Raw genomic sequence first — 18,658 nt, 5'->3', positions numbered from 1 at the left:
AACACAAACTTTTATTTTGGATGCGATTAATCACGATTAAACATTTGACAGCCATAATAATAATATTAAATGTAAAATAGCATTATTTTACATGTTTTACATAGCTAACATTTTTTTTAAAATACTATTATTATACTCTTTTCTCACAGCAGGTCAGTGAGTCCTGCAGACTGACTCATAATTTCCAAGTTTAATAGTGCGATCTCTTGGGGACTCTTGAAAATTTAGGAAGTGAAGTGACATGTGCAGGCTTTAGCATGAGAGCAAGCGTTTTACATGTAACAGCTAATTCAATTTGTAATGTTTATCTGGAACTACTTCCATGTTAATTTATAGCCCTTAAGTGTGATGGCTTCACTTAATAGAGAGACATTCTGCATTAATTAGCATAAAATAAGTGTCTAACTGTTGGAAACGGTGTCAATGAGTCCAGTTGCAGTTTAACCCTTAAGGGGCGTTCACACTGACAGTGATTAAATCAACACGTTTCTGCACTGATGGTTGGTTGTAGACAGGCATTGCTCTCCCCTAGCCGCATTGTGTTAAGCTTGCTGCACATTAGCATAAAGTTGACCTCAACTCAACTTTTCTGCTTTGTCAACCCTTCACTTTTAATGACTGGGAATTGCCCATTTGATTTTTGGCTGCAGGTGCTGTGAGCACCAAAAGAGGGGTCAAGTTCATCTTTATGGGTGTTTTCTTACCTCTCTTACTGACCCGTCTCACCTGTGCACGGCTACCAGTTGTCTGAATGTGTGTGTGCATGTATGTGTGTGTGTGTTTCCATCTTCATTAAAAGAGCCACATATCTTTGTATTTTTCTAGATTCAAATTTTAAACAAGAAGCTGGACTTCAGTCACGTACAGTCAAAGTGTGGATCCAAGGATAATCTGAGGCATTCGCCCCGTGGAGGCAATGTATGTACTGCTCCATCTCTCTCTCCTTCTGTTCCAAAGCCAACAGACCTCCACGGTTTTTGACCACTTACTAGGGGTGTGAATCGTCACTTGTCTCACGATTCGATTTGGTTCGATATCACGTTGCGTTGCATCCTCACTTTTTCAATATTACTGAACACATCAGACGACAGAACCATTTAGAACAAACACTAGCAAATAGTAAAAGCGCATGGAGCTGTCAAGTGCATTTAAGTTACAATAATGCTCATCACATTTGCACGCACACACACACTCGCAGCCTTTCACACTCACACTGTACGTTTTAAAATAGTGGGTGCATTTTTTATTTCTCGCTTTTGTGTTTCGCCTCCCTCCACCATTTTGCGCTTGTTCGAAATGTGCTTGTGACAAATGACGTCAGATAAACGTTAGTAGGCTATAATTGATTATGGTCTGCTACCGCACCAATGCAGAATCGTCCACGTCCGCATCGCGATACATCGATTCAACACCTCTGGATCTGCACTGGATCCTCAGTAGGACAAAATGCTTTCCATGGCAGAATCATCATAGATGCAGACCACCTTGAATACAGACAGACATCAGATATATTTTTCACACGTGGCTCTAAAATGCAAAACTGAAGTCCCTTCTTGTTGTTCATCATGTGAAAATATATACACCCTATATGTATATATTTGTAAACTGTAATGCAGGTGTTCGATGTTGACCCATCAACACTTGTGTGTCTACTGTATGGAAGTCATATCAAAATAAGACAACGCATCACTCTCCTTTTCAATATATTTAATTTCTCTGTTTGAGAAAAATGGTGGTAATTTATATGGTTCTTTTCGTCCTGAAACAGTTTTGAGCATTGGTCTGTATCATGGAGTAGTTGCTGTCAACATTTTTATTCTTCTCTTCTTTAGGTTTCAAGGTCTCCTCTATTATACTTACTTTTTAGGTTGTGTTCAAAAACCTAGTAAGCCTTCTTGCTGTCTGCCGCCTACACAGGGAGCATCCTAACTGAAATGGAACCTCATAAGTAACTTATATGGAGTGCTCGACAAAGGCAGTGGCTTAGTGTGTTGTATACACAGTACATTTTAAGATGGAGTCTCTAATGTTAAGAAGAAGTCTCTAATGTTCATCATTTATTTGATCAAAAATACAGTACAATTTTATTTTTATTGAAAACAGTGAGCTGCTTAATATTTTTGTGGACACTGTGATACATTTTTATTCTGGACTCTTTAATGAATTTAAAGTTTGTAAGAACAGCTTTTATCTGAAATATACATCTTTTGAAATATAACTTTTACAATTTGTATCTTGGCTGAATAAAATAAGTACTGTAATTAGATTAAAAAAATTTGATGACAAACTTTGATGTTGGCTTGACAAAGCCAGGTCTGAAAGTTTAAAATTACTTTGAAAAGCTTGGAGTTTAAAGGTTTTACTCTGAGAAAGTATTTATAGTAATCATTTTGAGCATAGTAGGATAATTGGCACATTGCTAGGATGAATGTTGCTAGCATGATTTAACACATTGTTGTCATGTTTTAGCATGCTGTTAACATGATTAGCATGTTGTTGACATGAAATATGACTTGTTCTGGTTTTTGGCAGTAATACAGTGTATATATATATATATATATATATATATATATATATATATATATAAAAAATACAAAAAGCATAAAATACAATTGTGTCCCAAATGACGCACTATACACTATGCACTTATGCACGTACTCATCCGTGTATTTTGTTATTTAGTTATTCACTGTCGCAGTCAGTCCCCTCACCCTCTGCTACGTAATTAAAGCTGTGACAGTCAAGTGCATGAAGTGCTCTACATCCCACGCTAATTTTTTCCATTAATTAACTGCATCATCCAGGTATTTAAAGTGTACTTTTCCATTTGGAATTTTCAGTGGGAACACACTACTCGCCTCACACTATTTATACTAAAAAAACATAACATAATACTGCACAAGTATGCAAATTGGGACGCACATGTTGCTACAGTAGCATTATTAAACACGTTGCTAGCATTTTTTTAACATGTTGGTAGCATGATTAGCATAATTTAACATTTTAACATGTTATCATTATTAACATGTTGCGTTGTTATTGTTAAGATGAATTAACATGATGTTAGCATTATTTAACATGTTACTAGCATGTTTTAGCATTTTGATAACATGATTAGCATTTTGATAACATGTGTCTAACATATTAGTGTGTTGTTAGCATGTTTGACATGTTCTTAACATGTTGCGGTCATAATTAGAATGTTGCTAGCATGATTAGCATGTTGTTACATGATTTAAGATGTTGTTAACATGCTGTTAGTGTTTTATCATTTTGTTAGCATGATTTACCTGTTTTTCTAACATGTTTCTAACATGTTTAAGCATTTTTCTAGCATGTTGCTAACATGATTTAACATACTGTTACCAAGTTTTAGCATGTTGTTAGCATGATCAGCATTGTTATCAACATTAACATTATCATATTGCTAAAAAAATGTAGCATGTTGTTTGTACATCGCTAGTTTGTTCACATCATTGTTCTCATGTTTGCTAGCATGTTTTGTCAACATTGAAAGAAGGCCTGCAAGCCAAAATGTGTTAGGTGTCTCTGTAAATAATGTAAAATAAAGTAGCCTAAGTGAAAAGATTTCAAATAGCTGTATTTTAAAGTTAGCAGGAATTAACATGTTCCTGTATGAGCATGTTGCTAGCCTGATTAGCATATAACATGTTGTTAACACACTGCTAACATGTTTTAGCATGTTGTTAGAATGATTAGCACATTGTTAGCATGTTTTAACATTTTGTCAAGTCAAGGCACCTTTTGACGCTTTAAACAATACAGATTGGTTCAAAGCAGATTTACAGTGATAACAGGAAAATTATTCATTTCAGCTGAAGTCAGATTAGTGTTGATTCACTTCCATTGGAAAGATCATCAATCATTAAATTAGTTCATTTAATTCATAAAGTAGTTCTGGAAAAAAAAAAAAAAAAAAAAAAACAACAACAAAATGTCATCGTCCAGCTCAGTTCAGTTCTTATACAACAGTCAGTACTGTCAGGTCAAAAATATTGTTGAATATTAAGTTGTCCTTGGATAGTCATTAAGCTTTGCTAGCGATAAACAGCTTAAATACTCGATTGCTGTTTTAAATTAATTGGCTCCCTACTATAGGCTATAGTATGCTAAAAAAAAACATGTCAAAACAGTAATGTAATGTAAAAAATACATAGATCATTCGAAAAACAGCAGTCCCCGGATGACCTACTACTTCCTGAATTGCGCATTCGATATTATTCCATTAGGCCACTGGAGGGGATTTATGATTTTTTTTACTAAGCTTATTGTAATACATTTATGCCATTGCTTTCCCTGCTAAAGATAAATGTAATGCTGTCTCACAATTTGATCAAAATAAATTATCATAAAGGCAGCATAAATATGCCTAAAAAAGCTGCTTACAGTCAGCTCACTATAGTTTTTGGTCTCTCTGTTCTTTCTGATTGTGTATATTGCCTGCTAAAATGTCTTGACCAGTGTTTTGTAAATGTCAGAGAGCTGGTGTCCTCCTGAATGTGTACTTCAATCAGATTTGCCTTTTCTGTCCCTTGCAGCAGCAGCGGTCAGTCATTGTGAGTGACTATTACAACAAAGCTATAATGACCACACTGTGTAGAGCATGGCGCTAGCAACGCTAAGGTCATGGGTTTGATTCCCACAAAATATTACTTATGCTGTCTGTTTAGTTAAGATTGGAATATTCTTTAACTTTCTGGAACATAACTTTAATTTTGTAATTGAGCACTATATGCTACGTTTCTCTTAAAAGGTCAACATCTTCTTTTAAGTGTTTCATGATTCAATAGTCCTACACCAGTAGCAACACCAGAATCTACCTAACCCAATATTTACTTTGCCATAAGTCTATCATCCGATTCAGTGATCTGATGGTGTATTTGTGATATTCATTTGCAGTTGTTGGATTTCTCAATGTACTGACATCTTCAGCATATTGATAAGTTTTTGCAGATTTGCAGCTCAGCTAACATGAGTTTAGTTGTGGAGTTAGTTGAACTCGATTATTGCTCCTTTTTAGGCAACGTTTTTTTTTTTTTTTTTAACGTTGCAGATTCATATTTGAAGAAGAACTGGAGTGACTCCTTGGCTTTATTATCCCATTTGTGTTTTATTATTTTTGTACTCAATATCTGGTGTTTCTTACAGGTTCACATTCAATCTAAGAAGATTGATCTTAGTCATGTGACCTCCAAGTGTGGATCATTGGACAACATCCGCCACAGGCCAGGTGAGCATGCTAATGAATTCTGGAAATTTTAGCCACAGATTGGAAATTTGCAATGTCATGATACAGATTGTGTTTAAAAAACATGCATGCCTGTGCTAGGCGATTTGATGATATAACAGCGCCATCTTGTGGTTATATTTTAATATCCTCCTTTGCCAAACCCATTTAAAAGATTCTGCCATTTCAAATAAATTCTTATATACAATCGGCAAAATTTTATGTTGTAAGAATCTTGCTAACTCTTTCCAATAATTAACAGTTAACAGTGAGAGATTTTATAAATCTTTCATCTTTTGTATTTAAGAGCTATACATTCATTAGGTATTGAAACGTTTGGGGTCAATGTTTTTGTTTTATTTTATTAATACTTTTCAATGCATAAAATCGATCAAAATGACATCAAAGATGTTTACAAAAAAATATATTTGAAATAACTGCATTTTTTTCCCTATTCATTAACCCTTTAACTGACATCTCAACCAAACGGTTGAGCACATTTTGACTTGAGTCACTATATTTTATTTAGAGAAGTACCTAACATAACTCAAACTGATTGAGCCAACTCTATCATCTGGTTGAGGTATATTATGCCAAAAAAAATAAAAAATAAAAATCCACTACAGTGATTTCACAGTGTCAATCAACAGCACTTGTCACAACACTTCTTCTAACTTGGATGTCAGAAACAAATAAATCCCCCCAGCCATGTGAACTGTTTTTGGTGAAATTTTGCAAACTAAGCATATTTATATATATATATATATATATATATATATATATATATATATATATATATATATATATATATCACACGGTAAGAACCTTAACTTTACAAGATGATGTTACTTGGTGCTATGAAAAATCTTTAGTATATTTTTAATAATTTTTCAAAAACATGCTCAACCAAATGGTTGATTTGGCACATAACGGTTAACTTTCACCCCCCCCTTTTAGAGAATGGACATTACAATGCACTATTAAAACTTGGTTGTAATTTAAGTATGCTTTGGGATAAAGACCTGTAGTCTTGTTTTAAAGAAAACACTGCTGATTATTACTGAAGTAAAAACACTTCAAACAATAAATATATTAAAAAGTTATGGAAGTTTTAAATTTACATTAAATCAAATATACTGTACTAAATATTTTTTTCTTTTATATAAAATATATATTTTACAAAATATTTTTTCCTATAAAATTGTTATAAAATATAACCAAGTTGTGTTCCGAATTTGAAGTTGATATCACACAAATTGAAGTTCTCATGAGATTTAGTTTAGGCATAATCCCCAAAATTACATCAATTCCATTGAATTTAATTGTATGCTTTCTGCTGTAAAAAAATAAAATAATAGTAATACCTTTCTGTCCAAATATCACTTCTGTTACAAAATACGGTACCTTGAGACTCAGACCTTTCTGACAATGTGTTTTGTCAAGATTAGAAAAGGTTTTGATCATAATATGAAGGGCAATTAAATAGTATAGCAAAGTATGTGTATGAATTCCGGTGCCATTTATTACCATTAAGTGACATCTCAACCATGTGGCAGAGGCCGATATTATAAAAATTATGGGATTGATGATTTCAGTAGTTTGCCTTACTAACATTGACAATAAGAAGAAATGGTTTCTTGAGCAGCAAATTAGAATGATTTCCGAAGGATCATGCGACACCGAAGACTAAAAATCCTGAAAATCCAGCTTTGCCATCATAGCAATAAATTACATTTTAAAATATATTTAAATATAAAACCTTCAATTGTAATAATGTTAAACAATATTATAGCTTTTACTCTATTTTGGGCAAAGAAATTCAGCTTTGGTTGTCATATTAGAGATTTAAAAATAAAACTTGAACAGTAGAGTAAATATTTAGATTTTATACCTGTTTTTTTTTTTTTTTTTTAGTTCTGTGCAAGATTTCACCAGCAGAGAAACGAGAAATTTACTGCATTTCTTTTTTATGACTCTCAGGAGGTGGTCATGTGCGGATTGAGAGTGTGAAGCTGGACTTCAGAGAAAAAGCCCATGCAAAGGTAGGCTCACTGGACAATGCCCACCACACACCAGGAGGAGGCCACGTACAGGTGAGTGCACAAACACAACTGTTTTTACTCATCCGTCCCACATCATACACGAGGACGAGCAAAGCGACCATCACCGACTTCCCCATTTCCTCCTAAGATCGAAAGCCACAAGCTGTTGTTCCGAGACGCAGCCAAAGCACGTGTGGATCACGGGGCAGAGATTGTAATCGAGACGCTCGGGCTGTCAGGCGGCACCTCTCCTCACCGGCACAGCCACATGTCCTCGTCCGGGAGCATCAACATGCTGGAGTCTCCACAGCTGGCCACGCTGGCCGACGATGTGACCGCCGCCCTGGCCAAACAAGGCTTGTGAATCGTTCAATCGAATTCCCTCCACTCAATCTACAGTAGTCCCCTTCATTGGTGTCACGGTTGACCCTTCCTCCCGCCGCTATTTAATGAAGACTACAAATTTCACTTCCCATCTGGAAAAAAAAAGCATTTTATCTGTTTTTTTTTTTTTGTTTGTTTGTTTTTTTGGTCAATTTTAATGAATAACGACTTGTTAGAACTAGAGACCAGTGCTTTTTATTACCCATGTTACATGTGACTTTTTATGATTGTGTACAGACGGTGGCCTCAACTGCTGGTTTAGGGTCAGTGTCAGGTGTGTTGCAAAAGTCGGTCGAACTGAATTTTTTATACACGGGAATGTGGCGCGACGGTACCATTCTGCACGTGATTCTTTTGCCCATTCAGTGCATGGACTCTAAAACATCTCAACTACGATCAAACACAATATACACTATAAGGGAATATATTTATAAGTATACCAGCTCTTTGTCTCGACATCTCATGCTCAATTGAAAAAAAAGAAACGATTACTCCTTCGATAAGTTATTCCTGTACTATTGCATTTAAAAAAAAACAAAAAAACAACTAGATAGTATGACGAGCATGTATTCTAGTACACAAAAGAGGCTATTTTCTATTTCAAGGGATTTTAGTAAGTTATTTGCTGAAACATCGATTAAAATCAACATCTTGTTTTGTAGATACTAGCGACAATGTTTAGTTTGTACATTGTTTCAGATGACCGTTACGAAACCGTTGCTTCCGTGGATCTTTGTCGGTACACAGTTTAAGCAGATTTGTGCTTTAACTTATGGTGTGGTCACATGAGCTTTCAGATTTTGTTCAGAAGTCACGGTGAATTCGCCACTACAACCTGAGCAAAATCTGCATGGGGAACTTTTTCGCTCTCAGGTGAAACTCCCAAACACGCAGAATCCTGTTGAAATGAGCAACAGTTAATGTGACTGCACCTTTACACAAAACGCTTATGTAACAGTATTACATTACGCAAATACAATCGAGGGCTCCATTAGTACATGAATCATGCAAGATCTGCTCAATCTGCTGTCTTGAAGTGTCAACCACGTACCGGCATCTTTCAGAGTCGAGATGGGAACGGACCCGCCTGAGCTAGATATGGGTGGTTCTGCGGCCCTCATTTTATTCTTAAAGGGATAGTTGACTTTGAAATAAATATTTGGTATGTTTTAGCTTACCTCAAGGGCATCCAAGATGTATATGTCTTTGTTTCTGCAGTATTTTCAATTTTGATATTTTTAGGTCAAACCGTTGTTGTCTGTCAGTCATATAATGGTCTATGGTCTATGGTCACCACCTCAAAGAGCATGCACAGAGAAGTCCAAATTAAACATGATTTAATGACTGGAAGTAAATGGAAGTACACATTGATGGCTTAAGACACGAAACGAGAGGTTTGTGTGAGAAAACGAACAGTTTTTATATAGATTTTACCTCTTGTAATCACAGTCACTAAGAGGCTGTGCCCTTGGATGTAGCTGAGAGGTAAAAACGATATAAATACTGTTCGTTTTCTCACACAAACCGCTCGTTTCGTGTCTTAGGCCATCAATGTGTACTTACATTTACGAGTCATTAAATCATGTTTAATTTGGACTTCTCTGTGCATGCTTTTTGAGGTGGTGACCATAAACCTCCATTATATGACTGACAGACACGAACGGTTTGAGCTAAAAATAAAAATATCAAAATAGAAAATACTGTGGAAACAAAGACAAAGGTAAGCTAAACATATCAAAAATTCATTTCAAAGTGAACTATCCCTTTAAACGTAGGGTGCGGCTCCTCGGGACGCTGTTGGTAATTTAGGCCCTGTGTTCGTCTGCTGATTCCTGCTTGGATGCTTAGTTTTATTTCTTAGGACGTGGAAAAAGAAACACAAAACAAAACTTTAAAAAGGATACTCACTGCACTTGCATTTGTTTGAACACAGTACACCAGTATATTTTTTCTCGTCATTTGTGGTTCTCCCCTGCCCCTTTTCCTCTAGAACAGCTGTCATTCGTAGGCTTCTGTGTTTTCTCGGCCCCCCCGAGCCTTACCTGCTCTTTTCCTTGATCCCCTCAGCTGCTGTAAATGTATTTAAAAGGTCACATAGATGTATGCCGTTTTTCTCCTGTTGGTATGATACGGATTATAAATGCCCTTACAGTTATGACAATAAAAATACAGAAAATGAACAAAACATTGTCTGATCTGTTTTTTTTTTTCTTTTCTGACTTTATGTTTTTGAAATGTGTTATGACTGTGGTTTTATTGCTTCCTTGGTTTTTTAAAAAGCAACAAGCAACGAGAGGCTGTACATTATTTGATTTTAAAAATGGTAAGTGGAAATCTATTGGTTGAATTCAAGGGTCCAGGGCATATACCATAGCGCTATATAAATTAAAGAGATAGTTCACTTTGAAATGAATTTTTGATATGTTTTAGCTTACCTCAAGGGCATCCAATATGTAGGTGTCTTTGTTTCCGCAATATTTTCAATTTTGATATTTTTAGGTCAAACCGTTCGTGTCTATCAGTCATATAATGGAGGTCTATGGTCACCACCTCAAAGAGCATGCACAGAGAAGTCAAAATTAAACATGATTTAATGACTCGTAAATATAAGTACACATTGATGGCCTAAGACACGAAACGAGCATTTGTGTGAAAAAACGAACAGTATTTATATCGTTTTTACCTCTTGTAACCACAGCCACTTCCAAGTGATCTGAGGGCACGGGCGCTTCGGTCTACGCAAGCGCCGGAAGTGATCTCTTGCGTGTGTACGTCACTCATTGTTTACACAGAGATTTCGGAAGTTTTACCTTTCATTGTGAAGATCTAAACATATAATTGTAATGGAAGATGATTTCAATATATCTACAATATATATTGTATCAATACAATATATCTACAATCAATATAACAGTAAAATGACTGTACCAATATTTATAGCTGTCTTAATTTATTTCCTTTCATCAGTGTTAAACCAGAGCTTTTATTTTAGCGGAATACCAAAAGAAAACCAAAAGCTTCTCATTTGTTGACAACAGATATAAACGTTTGAAGTTTAATTTTCGAAAGCAGGTCACAGGGTCAGAATGTGACAAGTTTGCATCCCAGTTTTCTTTGAAAATTACGAGATATTGTACAATAATCTATGAATGAAAAAAATCCTAAGCTCTATCTAGTCTTTAAATGGATATTTATTTACCATATTCTAAGGTTATCTTAAAGCTACACTATGTAACTCTTTTAGTTTATTCTTAGCTAAAAACACTTAGTTCTTTCAAAAATGTATGTGCTCATTAATGTATATTTACTTTGTTCAAATAATAAAGTATTCTCGTGAGTGTATAATATGCCATTGAAAACACATACGGGTAAGGGGATCTAATGTCGGTCGCCATGTTGCCCCTCCATCTTGAAAGTACATTAGCCAAAGAGGGACATACCCGTTAATTTAAGCTTCGCCTTTCGCGTTTACAGTTGGGTTAACACTCATGGACGAGGTCGAACTGGAAGCCATGTTAATCTTGGACTACATTGGCCACCGTAGGAGTTAAAACGAAATCGGAATTGAGAGGAACAGAAACTAATATTCACTGGATGGTCATATACATTTTCACCTCTAGATGGGGGTAAAAATCACACAGTGTAGCTTTAACATAAACTCGACATGATATTCAAATTGACTGCATTTACTTTTTTGATATACTCATTGTGAAAACTTTCCCATTTTTCCTGATCCAATCAATTCCAGATGGATACAATCCACCAAGTTTCTGTTTTTCTTTTTCACTTTTATCTTTTTCACTCTGAATTGGGTAGTGAATACTCTTTCATGTTGACTCTAAATATCAGCCATGTTCACTTACCTGTTCACTTCTCACTTGGCTTTCTGCCTTGTGCACTGAATATGAACATATTGATCACAACAAAGACTGATACTTTGTGAAAAGTTTATTATGAGAATTAACAGAGGCGAAAAATAAATTAAGACTCTGGGGAAAGGGGAAGGAGGTTTTGCAAGCAGTCCGTTAATGGCAGTATATTTAGCACCTTTGACTTTGCGACCCAGACAGTGAGTGGTCAAGGGGGCGTGGTTCAAATTTTTGTGTACCCATGATGCCCCACCCACACACCCCCCACCACTCACAACTGTTCCGCTACGGAGAGGCTTGTCCCGGCAAGAACATCATAATACTAGCTGGAAAAAAAATATGAATGGATTCCACAAATGGACAAAAGAAATTGGAGTCAAGTGGAAAACAAAATAGGAAAAACAAATTACAAAATAAATGTTTATGACTAACATCCCGTGTCCCTTTTATCCGTTTCTGAGTTGGTTTTGGAAACATTGTGTGGATGTCCTGACATCATGGAATCTGGAGAAATGCTTCAGTTTCTTCACTTCTTACACAGACATGATGTGTTTGACGAAAGCTGTTTAGAATGAAGAGATTGAAGAAAAAAAAGTCCATGTGAAGCTGGCATAAAATTACAGGACAACAAACAGCGATTATCTCTATAAAACGGTCAGTCATGATTGAATTAATGCGCAATAAGACAATGAAAAGGAACTGAACTGACCCTCAAAGTTCACACAGCCATTTTCATCCTCCTGGCCTTGCATGAGAGCATCGATCTCAGCTTCAGTCATTTTCTCACCTGCAGGGAAAGTGAGAAGTATAGTTTGAACCATTAAAATGCATTTAAACCACTGCACAGTGGAAAAAAGGTTGTTGTTAAAATATTCTTCACGATAAAAAAAAGAAAATGACTGTTAATGATTGTTCAAAAATGTTTGTTCTTTAAAAAAACAACAACCCAAAAACCTTTTGGAAGCTTTTTTTTTAAAAGTGTTGCATGAAAAAACAAAGGTATGCTGAAAGATTCAGTGCAACTCAGTGCTGAAACGTATCATATCTCCTGTAATCTACCAATCATTGTTGCAAACGCGGAAAAATACCCATACAATTTTTTTTTATTTAAAATATTATTAATATGCACTTTCTTGTTTTAATAATCTAGTTTATGCTATGTTTTAATAAATCATCTAATTCTGTCTAAAAATGTCTACAAATTGTTGAAATTCTGTAAAGGCAATTTTCTCTAAATGTTTCTATGACAGCCACCATTTTAATTATTATGTCTTGACAACAGGCTTGATTAGTAGAAACATTACAGTTCTATGATATATCAGCGGTTCTCAGTTAAAGGAGTAGTTCACTTTAAAAAAAAAACAAAAAAAAACCTTTTGCTGATAATTTACTCACCCCCATGTCATCCAAGATGTCCATGTCATTCTTTCCTCAGTCGAAAAGAAATTAAGGTTTTTGATGAAAACATTCCAGGATTTTTGGGATCCAAACGGTTCAAGGTCCAAAAGACAGTTTTAGTGCAAACTGCACACTGTTCAAAGGGCTTTAAACGATTCCAGACGATGAATAAGGGTCTTATCAAGTGAAACGATCGCTCATTCAATAAATAAATAACAAAGTTTAGGTTTTATAAGCTCAAATGGTCGCCTTGCTTTGTTCTGTGATGCGCGTTCGTGACTCTCCTGTTCGAACTCGTTTTTCAAAATGAATGAATCTTTTTTCCAAGTCAACGAACAAAATGAACAAATTGACTCGGAAAAGATTCATTTTGATGAACGAGTTTGAACAGGAGAGTCACGAACGCGCATCACAGAACAAAGCAAGGCGACCATTTGAGCTTATAAAACTTAAACTTTGTTGTTGTTGTTTTTTTTTAAAGAGAGATCGTTTCGCTTGATTAGACTCTTATTCATCGTCTGGAATCGTTTAAAGCCCTTTGAACAGTTTGCAGTTTGCACTGAAACTGTCTTTTGGACCTTGAACCGTTTGTTTCCCATTGAAGTCCCATTGAATGTTTTCATCAAAAACCTTAATTTCTTTTCGACTGAAGAAAGAGACATGGACATCTTGGATGACATGGGGGTGAGTAAATTATCAGCAAAAGTTTTTGTTAAAAGTGAACTACTCCTTTAAGATGTAAACTGAACATATCTCTTCCCTATATTATATAATTACAAAGCAGACTTTGCTTTTACATTCAGTTCATTCAAAGTTTCTAGGTAAAAAAAAACAACAACTCAAAATGATTGAGTGTTTCAAAAGTGTTCACTCTCATTATTGATGTGAAAATGGAATTGCGGTAGTGATCTCATCTTGTCATCACTTACCCAGTGTTGACAAGACGATACGCAGCTCAGCACCCATTACTGTTCCGTTGCCCTCCTTATCGAATACACGCAGACCCTCAACGTAGTCATCGTATGTTGCCTTGTTTGGGCTGTTGATCACAAACTGCAGCATGGGCAGGAACCCATCAAAGTCGACTCTCTTGTTTGCCATGTCTGTGAACAGGGACAGAAGTGAATGAAGGAGCCATAGAGGGCAGATGTAGTGAAACATAATGCACTATTTCAATTACAAGCAACTGAAATATTTCACTGAGAAAGCTCCTGACAGTGCTAATGTTGACTAGAAGTACTTTCAGCGTAGCTAATTAAAAGGAAGAAAAAAAAAATCCACGTACCGTCAGCGGTGGGGTTGCCCAGGATCTTTGCAACCTCTTTGTTGGTTGGGTTCTGTCCCAGTGCACGCATGATATCTGCAATCTGGTTGAAGGCTACTTTGCTGTCACCAACTCTGTCGAAAAGTCCGAAGGCCTCCCTGTAATCTGGAATTGTGGAGAGATTGTTTTAGATAAAGTTGAAGTGTCATTTCTGCACACACTAGTTTCAAACAGGTTTCCTGATCACTACCATTGGTTAATCAAACAGAACACAACTCACCTCCATTTATTTAGCTGCATAAAAACAGCTTAAACAGTAAGTTAGTTACCAAAATTTGTATTATTGTAATCATAAACAAGTGGGTTTTCGCCCCAAATAGTTGCACTTTGTCCATTCGCTTAATTCTTCTAGTGGTAATGGACCAGAAGTCTTGGTTCAGTCCAGAAGTAAACTTTTTTACACGCTTTTAATGAGGCACTTTAAATGTCTAAATTGAAGATTAAACTTTATGTAACTTTAGCATATTCTTTAAGACTTTTACTATTTTGCCCCAACAAAAAGAAAAATGGCTTTATTAATTGATTTGATATTTTATTTGAAGTTTTCACACAACATTTTCTCCAAACCTGGGCATATTAAATGAGTAGTCCACTTTAAAAAACAAACAAACAACTTTTGCTGATAATTTACTCACCCCCATGTCATCCAAGATGTCCATGTCATTCTTTCTTCAGTCGAAAAGAAATGAAGGTTTTTGATGAAAACATTCCAGGATTTTTCTCCATATAATGGACTTCAATGGGAACCAAACGGTTCAAGGTCCAAATGACAGTTTCAGTGCAAACTAATTTTTTTTAAAAAAAAGCTCAAATCTTTCGCTTCGTTCGTTGAATGAACCAAATGACTCGGAAAAAGATTCGTTCATTTTGATGAACGAGTTCGAACAGGAGAGTCACGAACGTGCGTAACAATAGGTGAGTATTTGAGCTTTTAAAACTTAAACTTTGTTATTTATTTATTAAATGAGCGATCATTTTGCTTGATAAGACCCTTATTCATCGTCTGGAATCATTTAAAGCCTTTTCAACAGTTTGCACTGAAACTGTCTTTTGGACCTTGAACCGTTTGGTTCCCATTGAAGTCCATTATATGGAGAAAAATCCTGGAATGTTTTCATCAAAAACCTTCATTTCTTTTTGACTGAAGAAAGACATGGACATCTTGGATGACATGGGGGTGAGTAAAAGTTATAATCAGCAAAAGTTTTTTTAAAAGTGAACTACTCCTTTAAGACGAAGTTGCATGTCAGGTTATAGTCTAAGAGATTTAGTTTTGCTTCTAACATTTTTTAAGAAAATGAATTGGCATCTACAATGAGGATGGCCATCAAAATGATGCATTTTATTCAGATCTCTCAAGCTAACAGGTGCTTACAAAACACCAGGTAACCACTACCTTTAAATTTGTGGGTTTCTCCTTTGTTTGAACAGATTTAACAGTTGAAATTAATTTAACAGATAACCAAAGATGAGCAGACTAAGTAATAATCAGTATTTCTATGGGCATCATGGCTATTAGCTCACTGGAATATGATCTGCTAAAAGATTAATAGCTTCATCTGATTTCCACAAAAAGCCAGCTGCCAGCAACGACGTGACAGGAGCAGGGGGAGACATTCAAAGAGTCCACCTGGAATGGATATGCTCTCCCAAGAATATAACTCCCTCCATATAAAGGCAGGACCATGTGAGGCCAGAATGCTGACTGAGGTGTAACCCACACCCAGGCTGCCGAAAGCTGCCCATCACAGAGCAACGGCCACATAAACGGCTACGTAAAATGCAGCATTGAACAATGGTGCGAATTAACTGCATTGAATTGCTTGACCTTTATGGCACAACAGAAGTAAACCCCAAAACACTTTGGGAATTTGACTCAAGTTGCTTACTTCAAACCACTTAAAATGTGCTAAGCTTTTGAATTAATATCACTGGTGTCAATAAATTCCGGCCAGATTATAAATAGTTGACTTTAAATAGGATATTTAATGTCAAATAATCCTTCTTATATGTATTTTTAATTATTTTAATCACCACATTCCATGTTAACTCATAAACAGGTGTGAGCAACAGTCGTGGAATCCAGATCTCACCTTCCATCTGGTCCGGGGTGAAATCAACCTGCAGGAAAACAGAGGTACATATCCATAAGTCATCGACAAATGTAATATAATATGCAGATCAGTAGGCAATGTACATGTACATCAAACATTCATAACGGCTGCATTTGAATCTGTTTAACATTACATAAGTGTAGTTATGCAAAATGTATTATTAAAGGTATTATAAAGCCTTCCCTAACCTCAATGCAGACATTTTCTAATTATAAGTAATATGAGGAAATTAGAGGTACATTTCATTTTGGTCCATTCCAGAATATTTCCATACAAAAGTACAGATCGATGTGCCCTTTCACTCTAAAAAACGCTGGGTTGTTTCAAGACAAATTTGGGTCAAATATGGACAAACCCAAATGTTGGGTTAAAATGTACAGTTGAAAGTGAAAGTTGCAAAGTTGAAAATTACATTTTTAACTCAACATTTGGGTTTGTCCATATTTGACCCAAGTTTGGGTTGAAACAACCCAGCATTTTTAAGAACGTATAAATTACAAATCAAACCAGTTTAAATCAGTTTAAACAAAGTAATAGACTTATGTTTACATTACATATGATCTGTTCTAATTTTATATTGTAATGTTTATTCTATAGTAGCCTATCATTATCATCGTATTAATCAGTCAGAATATGAAAGGAAAATAAGATGAGGAATGGTAAATATCAGGTCGAAGCAAAACGCTATCGTAAAATAATAATCAGCAATGCAAATTTCCACTACATAAATCAGGGAGAATATGTGCATAGAAATGATTTTCAAGACCTGATAAAATCCATCACATCACTAACACCGTTATGACAGGTGAGTCATTCACAAACAGCTGCTTTGATTGAACACTGAAGAGTGAGAGCCCAGGATCTTGGCATGCTTAATTTAGTAGCTCAGCTGCTTACAGAACATTAAGAAGCTCCATGTTTGGGCATGTGAAACTTCTCCACGTTTGGCTATCTGGGCCAATCAGAAAAGGGGTGTGACGTTTGATTGTAGTTATGCAGGAAAAACCCCCAAAAGTTATTCGGAACTATCCGTGGTGCTGAATCCGCCAATAATATTTCCAGCGGTCATCCGGCAATAGAGCAACCTTAGGCAAATGCTTATAATGACTCATTATGAGCATTAACAAACAGTTTAATAAGCCAAACAAATAAGCAGGTAATGCAAATTGAAAAAAAGCAACAAACTTTTATGACAGTGTAGTTATGTAGGCTACATAATGAATGTGTAAATGCATCCTTTTCAGAATTAAGCTAAATGATGATGTCAGAATAGTGATATTATGGATGTATTGCTTAATTAAAAGCAAATTCATGTAATAGGTGGAAAATATGTATTGACCAAATCAGTATTCATGACACAGCTACTTAAAATGTCTGATTTGTAAATTAGTTTTTTTTAAAAAATCAAATGTTATAACAAAACTGCATATTTCAATACCAGCTATCACTTCAAATGTCTCTGTAAAGTGTGAGTATAGTGGGACGAACTTTTCACTGAGAAGAGAATTTGTATGTTTGATCTGACAGGAATGGTCGTTACCTTCACAGCGGACAGATCCACTCCTGCGGGTGGAGGTGGGGCCTCGGGTGCGGGTGCGGGCGCGGGAGCAGCGGCCTTGGGGGGATCGGGCTTCTTAGCGTCCTTCTTAGGTGCCATTTTTCCTAGTCTATTTTTCCGCCGGGAAGGAAGTTAGTAAAGGGAGTGGACCACAGCTTGGAGGATACTCAGCATTCTCAAGGTAAGCATTGATGTTTATATACCACGTATGATGTACTTCAGAGTTGATGTCATACTGATGCTCAAGCGGATTGGGTCGTCGGCCACAGAGGGGAGGGCTCGCGCGCCCCAAATGGAGAATGGGGCGAAGCGCGGTCACGGAGAAAAAAGGGTGAGGGTCTTAAATCTCATTTCAACTTTAGGGCAGACATCAACCTGCGAATCTTCTTGAGAAAGGATTAAGGCTCGTGGGGAGTGAAAGGCCTATTACTAGGACTATTACTCTTTTTAATGGAGACTTTTTATAAGATATATATATTTTTAATATAGCCTATATTTAAAATGACTTTCGTTTCGTCGTGAATCTATGGAGGGAAATGTGAATGTGAAACTGTAGAATGTGTAAATGAAATGGTGGTCGTGAGGATGTAACCAATTCAGCGAGACACTCCAGCAATCCGGCGGAAGTTGATTGTGAAAACACTGTCGTTATCTTTATTACAGATAATAAATCACATATTATTTACGTAGCCTATGTTTATTAACTTTAAATGTTACCAAT

General features: G+C 35.9%; 2 protein-coding genes across 18 annotated transcripts in view; one reads left to right on the top strand and one right to left on the bottom strand.

Annotated features, from left to right (window-relative positions):
* Positions 1-8,287, top strand: part of map2 (microtubule-associated protein 2) — a 130,312-nt gene extending 122,025 nt beyond the window's left edge. For 14 of the 17 annotated variants that reach the window (XM_089133092.1, XM_089133101.1, XM_089133099.1 and 11 more), the window contains 4 exons: positions 826-918; positions 5,170-5,251; positions 7,229-7,341; positions 7,439-8,287. In XM_089133092.1, the coding sequence (XP_088989218.1) occupies positions 826-918; positions 5,170-5,251; positions 7,229-7,341; positions 7,439-7,654 (504 nt within the window). In that variant the 3' untranslated portion in view covers positions 7,655-8,287. The remainder of the gene's footprint in view (positions 1-825; positions 919-5,169; positions 5,252-7,228; positions 7,342-7,438) is intronic. The other 3 variants (XM_089133103.1, XM_089133093.1, XM_089133090.1) reach the window with 1 other exon arrangement.
* A 3,317-nt stretch (positions 8,288-11,604) lies between these two features.
* On the bottom strand, positions 11,605-18,094 carry myl1 (myosin, light chain 1, alkali; skeletal, fast). The gene is made up of 6 exons (XM_039649661.2): positions 17,920-18,094; positions 16,359-16,386; positions 14,227-14,370; positions 13,871-14,044; positions 12,253-12,330; positions 11,605-12,105 (listed from the first exon to the last, which is right to left on the bottom strand). The coding sequence occupies exons 1-6, from the start codon at positions 18,034-18,036 to the stop codon at positions 12,077-12,079; spliced, it is 570 nt and encodes a 189-aa protein (XP_039505595.2). The 5' UTR covers positions 18,037-18,094; the 3' UTR covers positions 11,605-12,076.
* Positions 18,095-18,658: the final 564 nt, after the last annotated feature.

This window comes from Pimephales promelas, chromosome 7, assembly GCF_988280905.1.
Source record: "Pimephales promelas chromosome 7, fPimPro1.hap1.1, whole genome shotgun sequence".
NCBI classification, from domain to species: Eukaryota; Metazoa; Chordata; class Actinopteri; order Cypriniformes; family Leuciscidae; genus Pimephales; species Pimephales promelas.
This window is presented reverse-complemented; position numbering and strand designations above follow the sequence as displayed.

Bases quoted from the DNA above. Each gene is read 5' to 3' on its own strand.
- myl1 (XM_039649661.2), bottom strand. From the start codon at position 18,036: ATGGCACCTAAGAAGGACGCTAAGAAGCCCGATCCCCCCAAGGCCGCT. The intron at 12,331-13,870 runs GTAAGTGATGAC...CTTTCCCTGCAG, and splicing joins TATCGTCTTGTCAACACTGG to GTGAGAAAATGACTGAAGCT. The intron at 12,106-12,252 runs GTCAGTTCAGTT...CATTCTAAACAG, and splicing joins TGGCTGTGTGAACTTTGAGG to CTTTCGTCAAACACATCATG.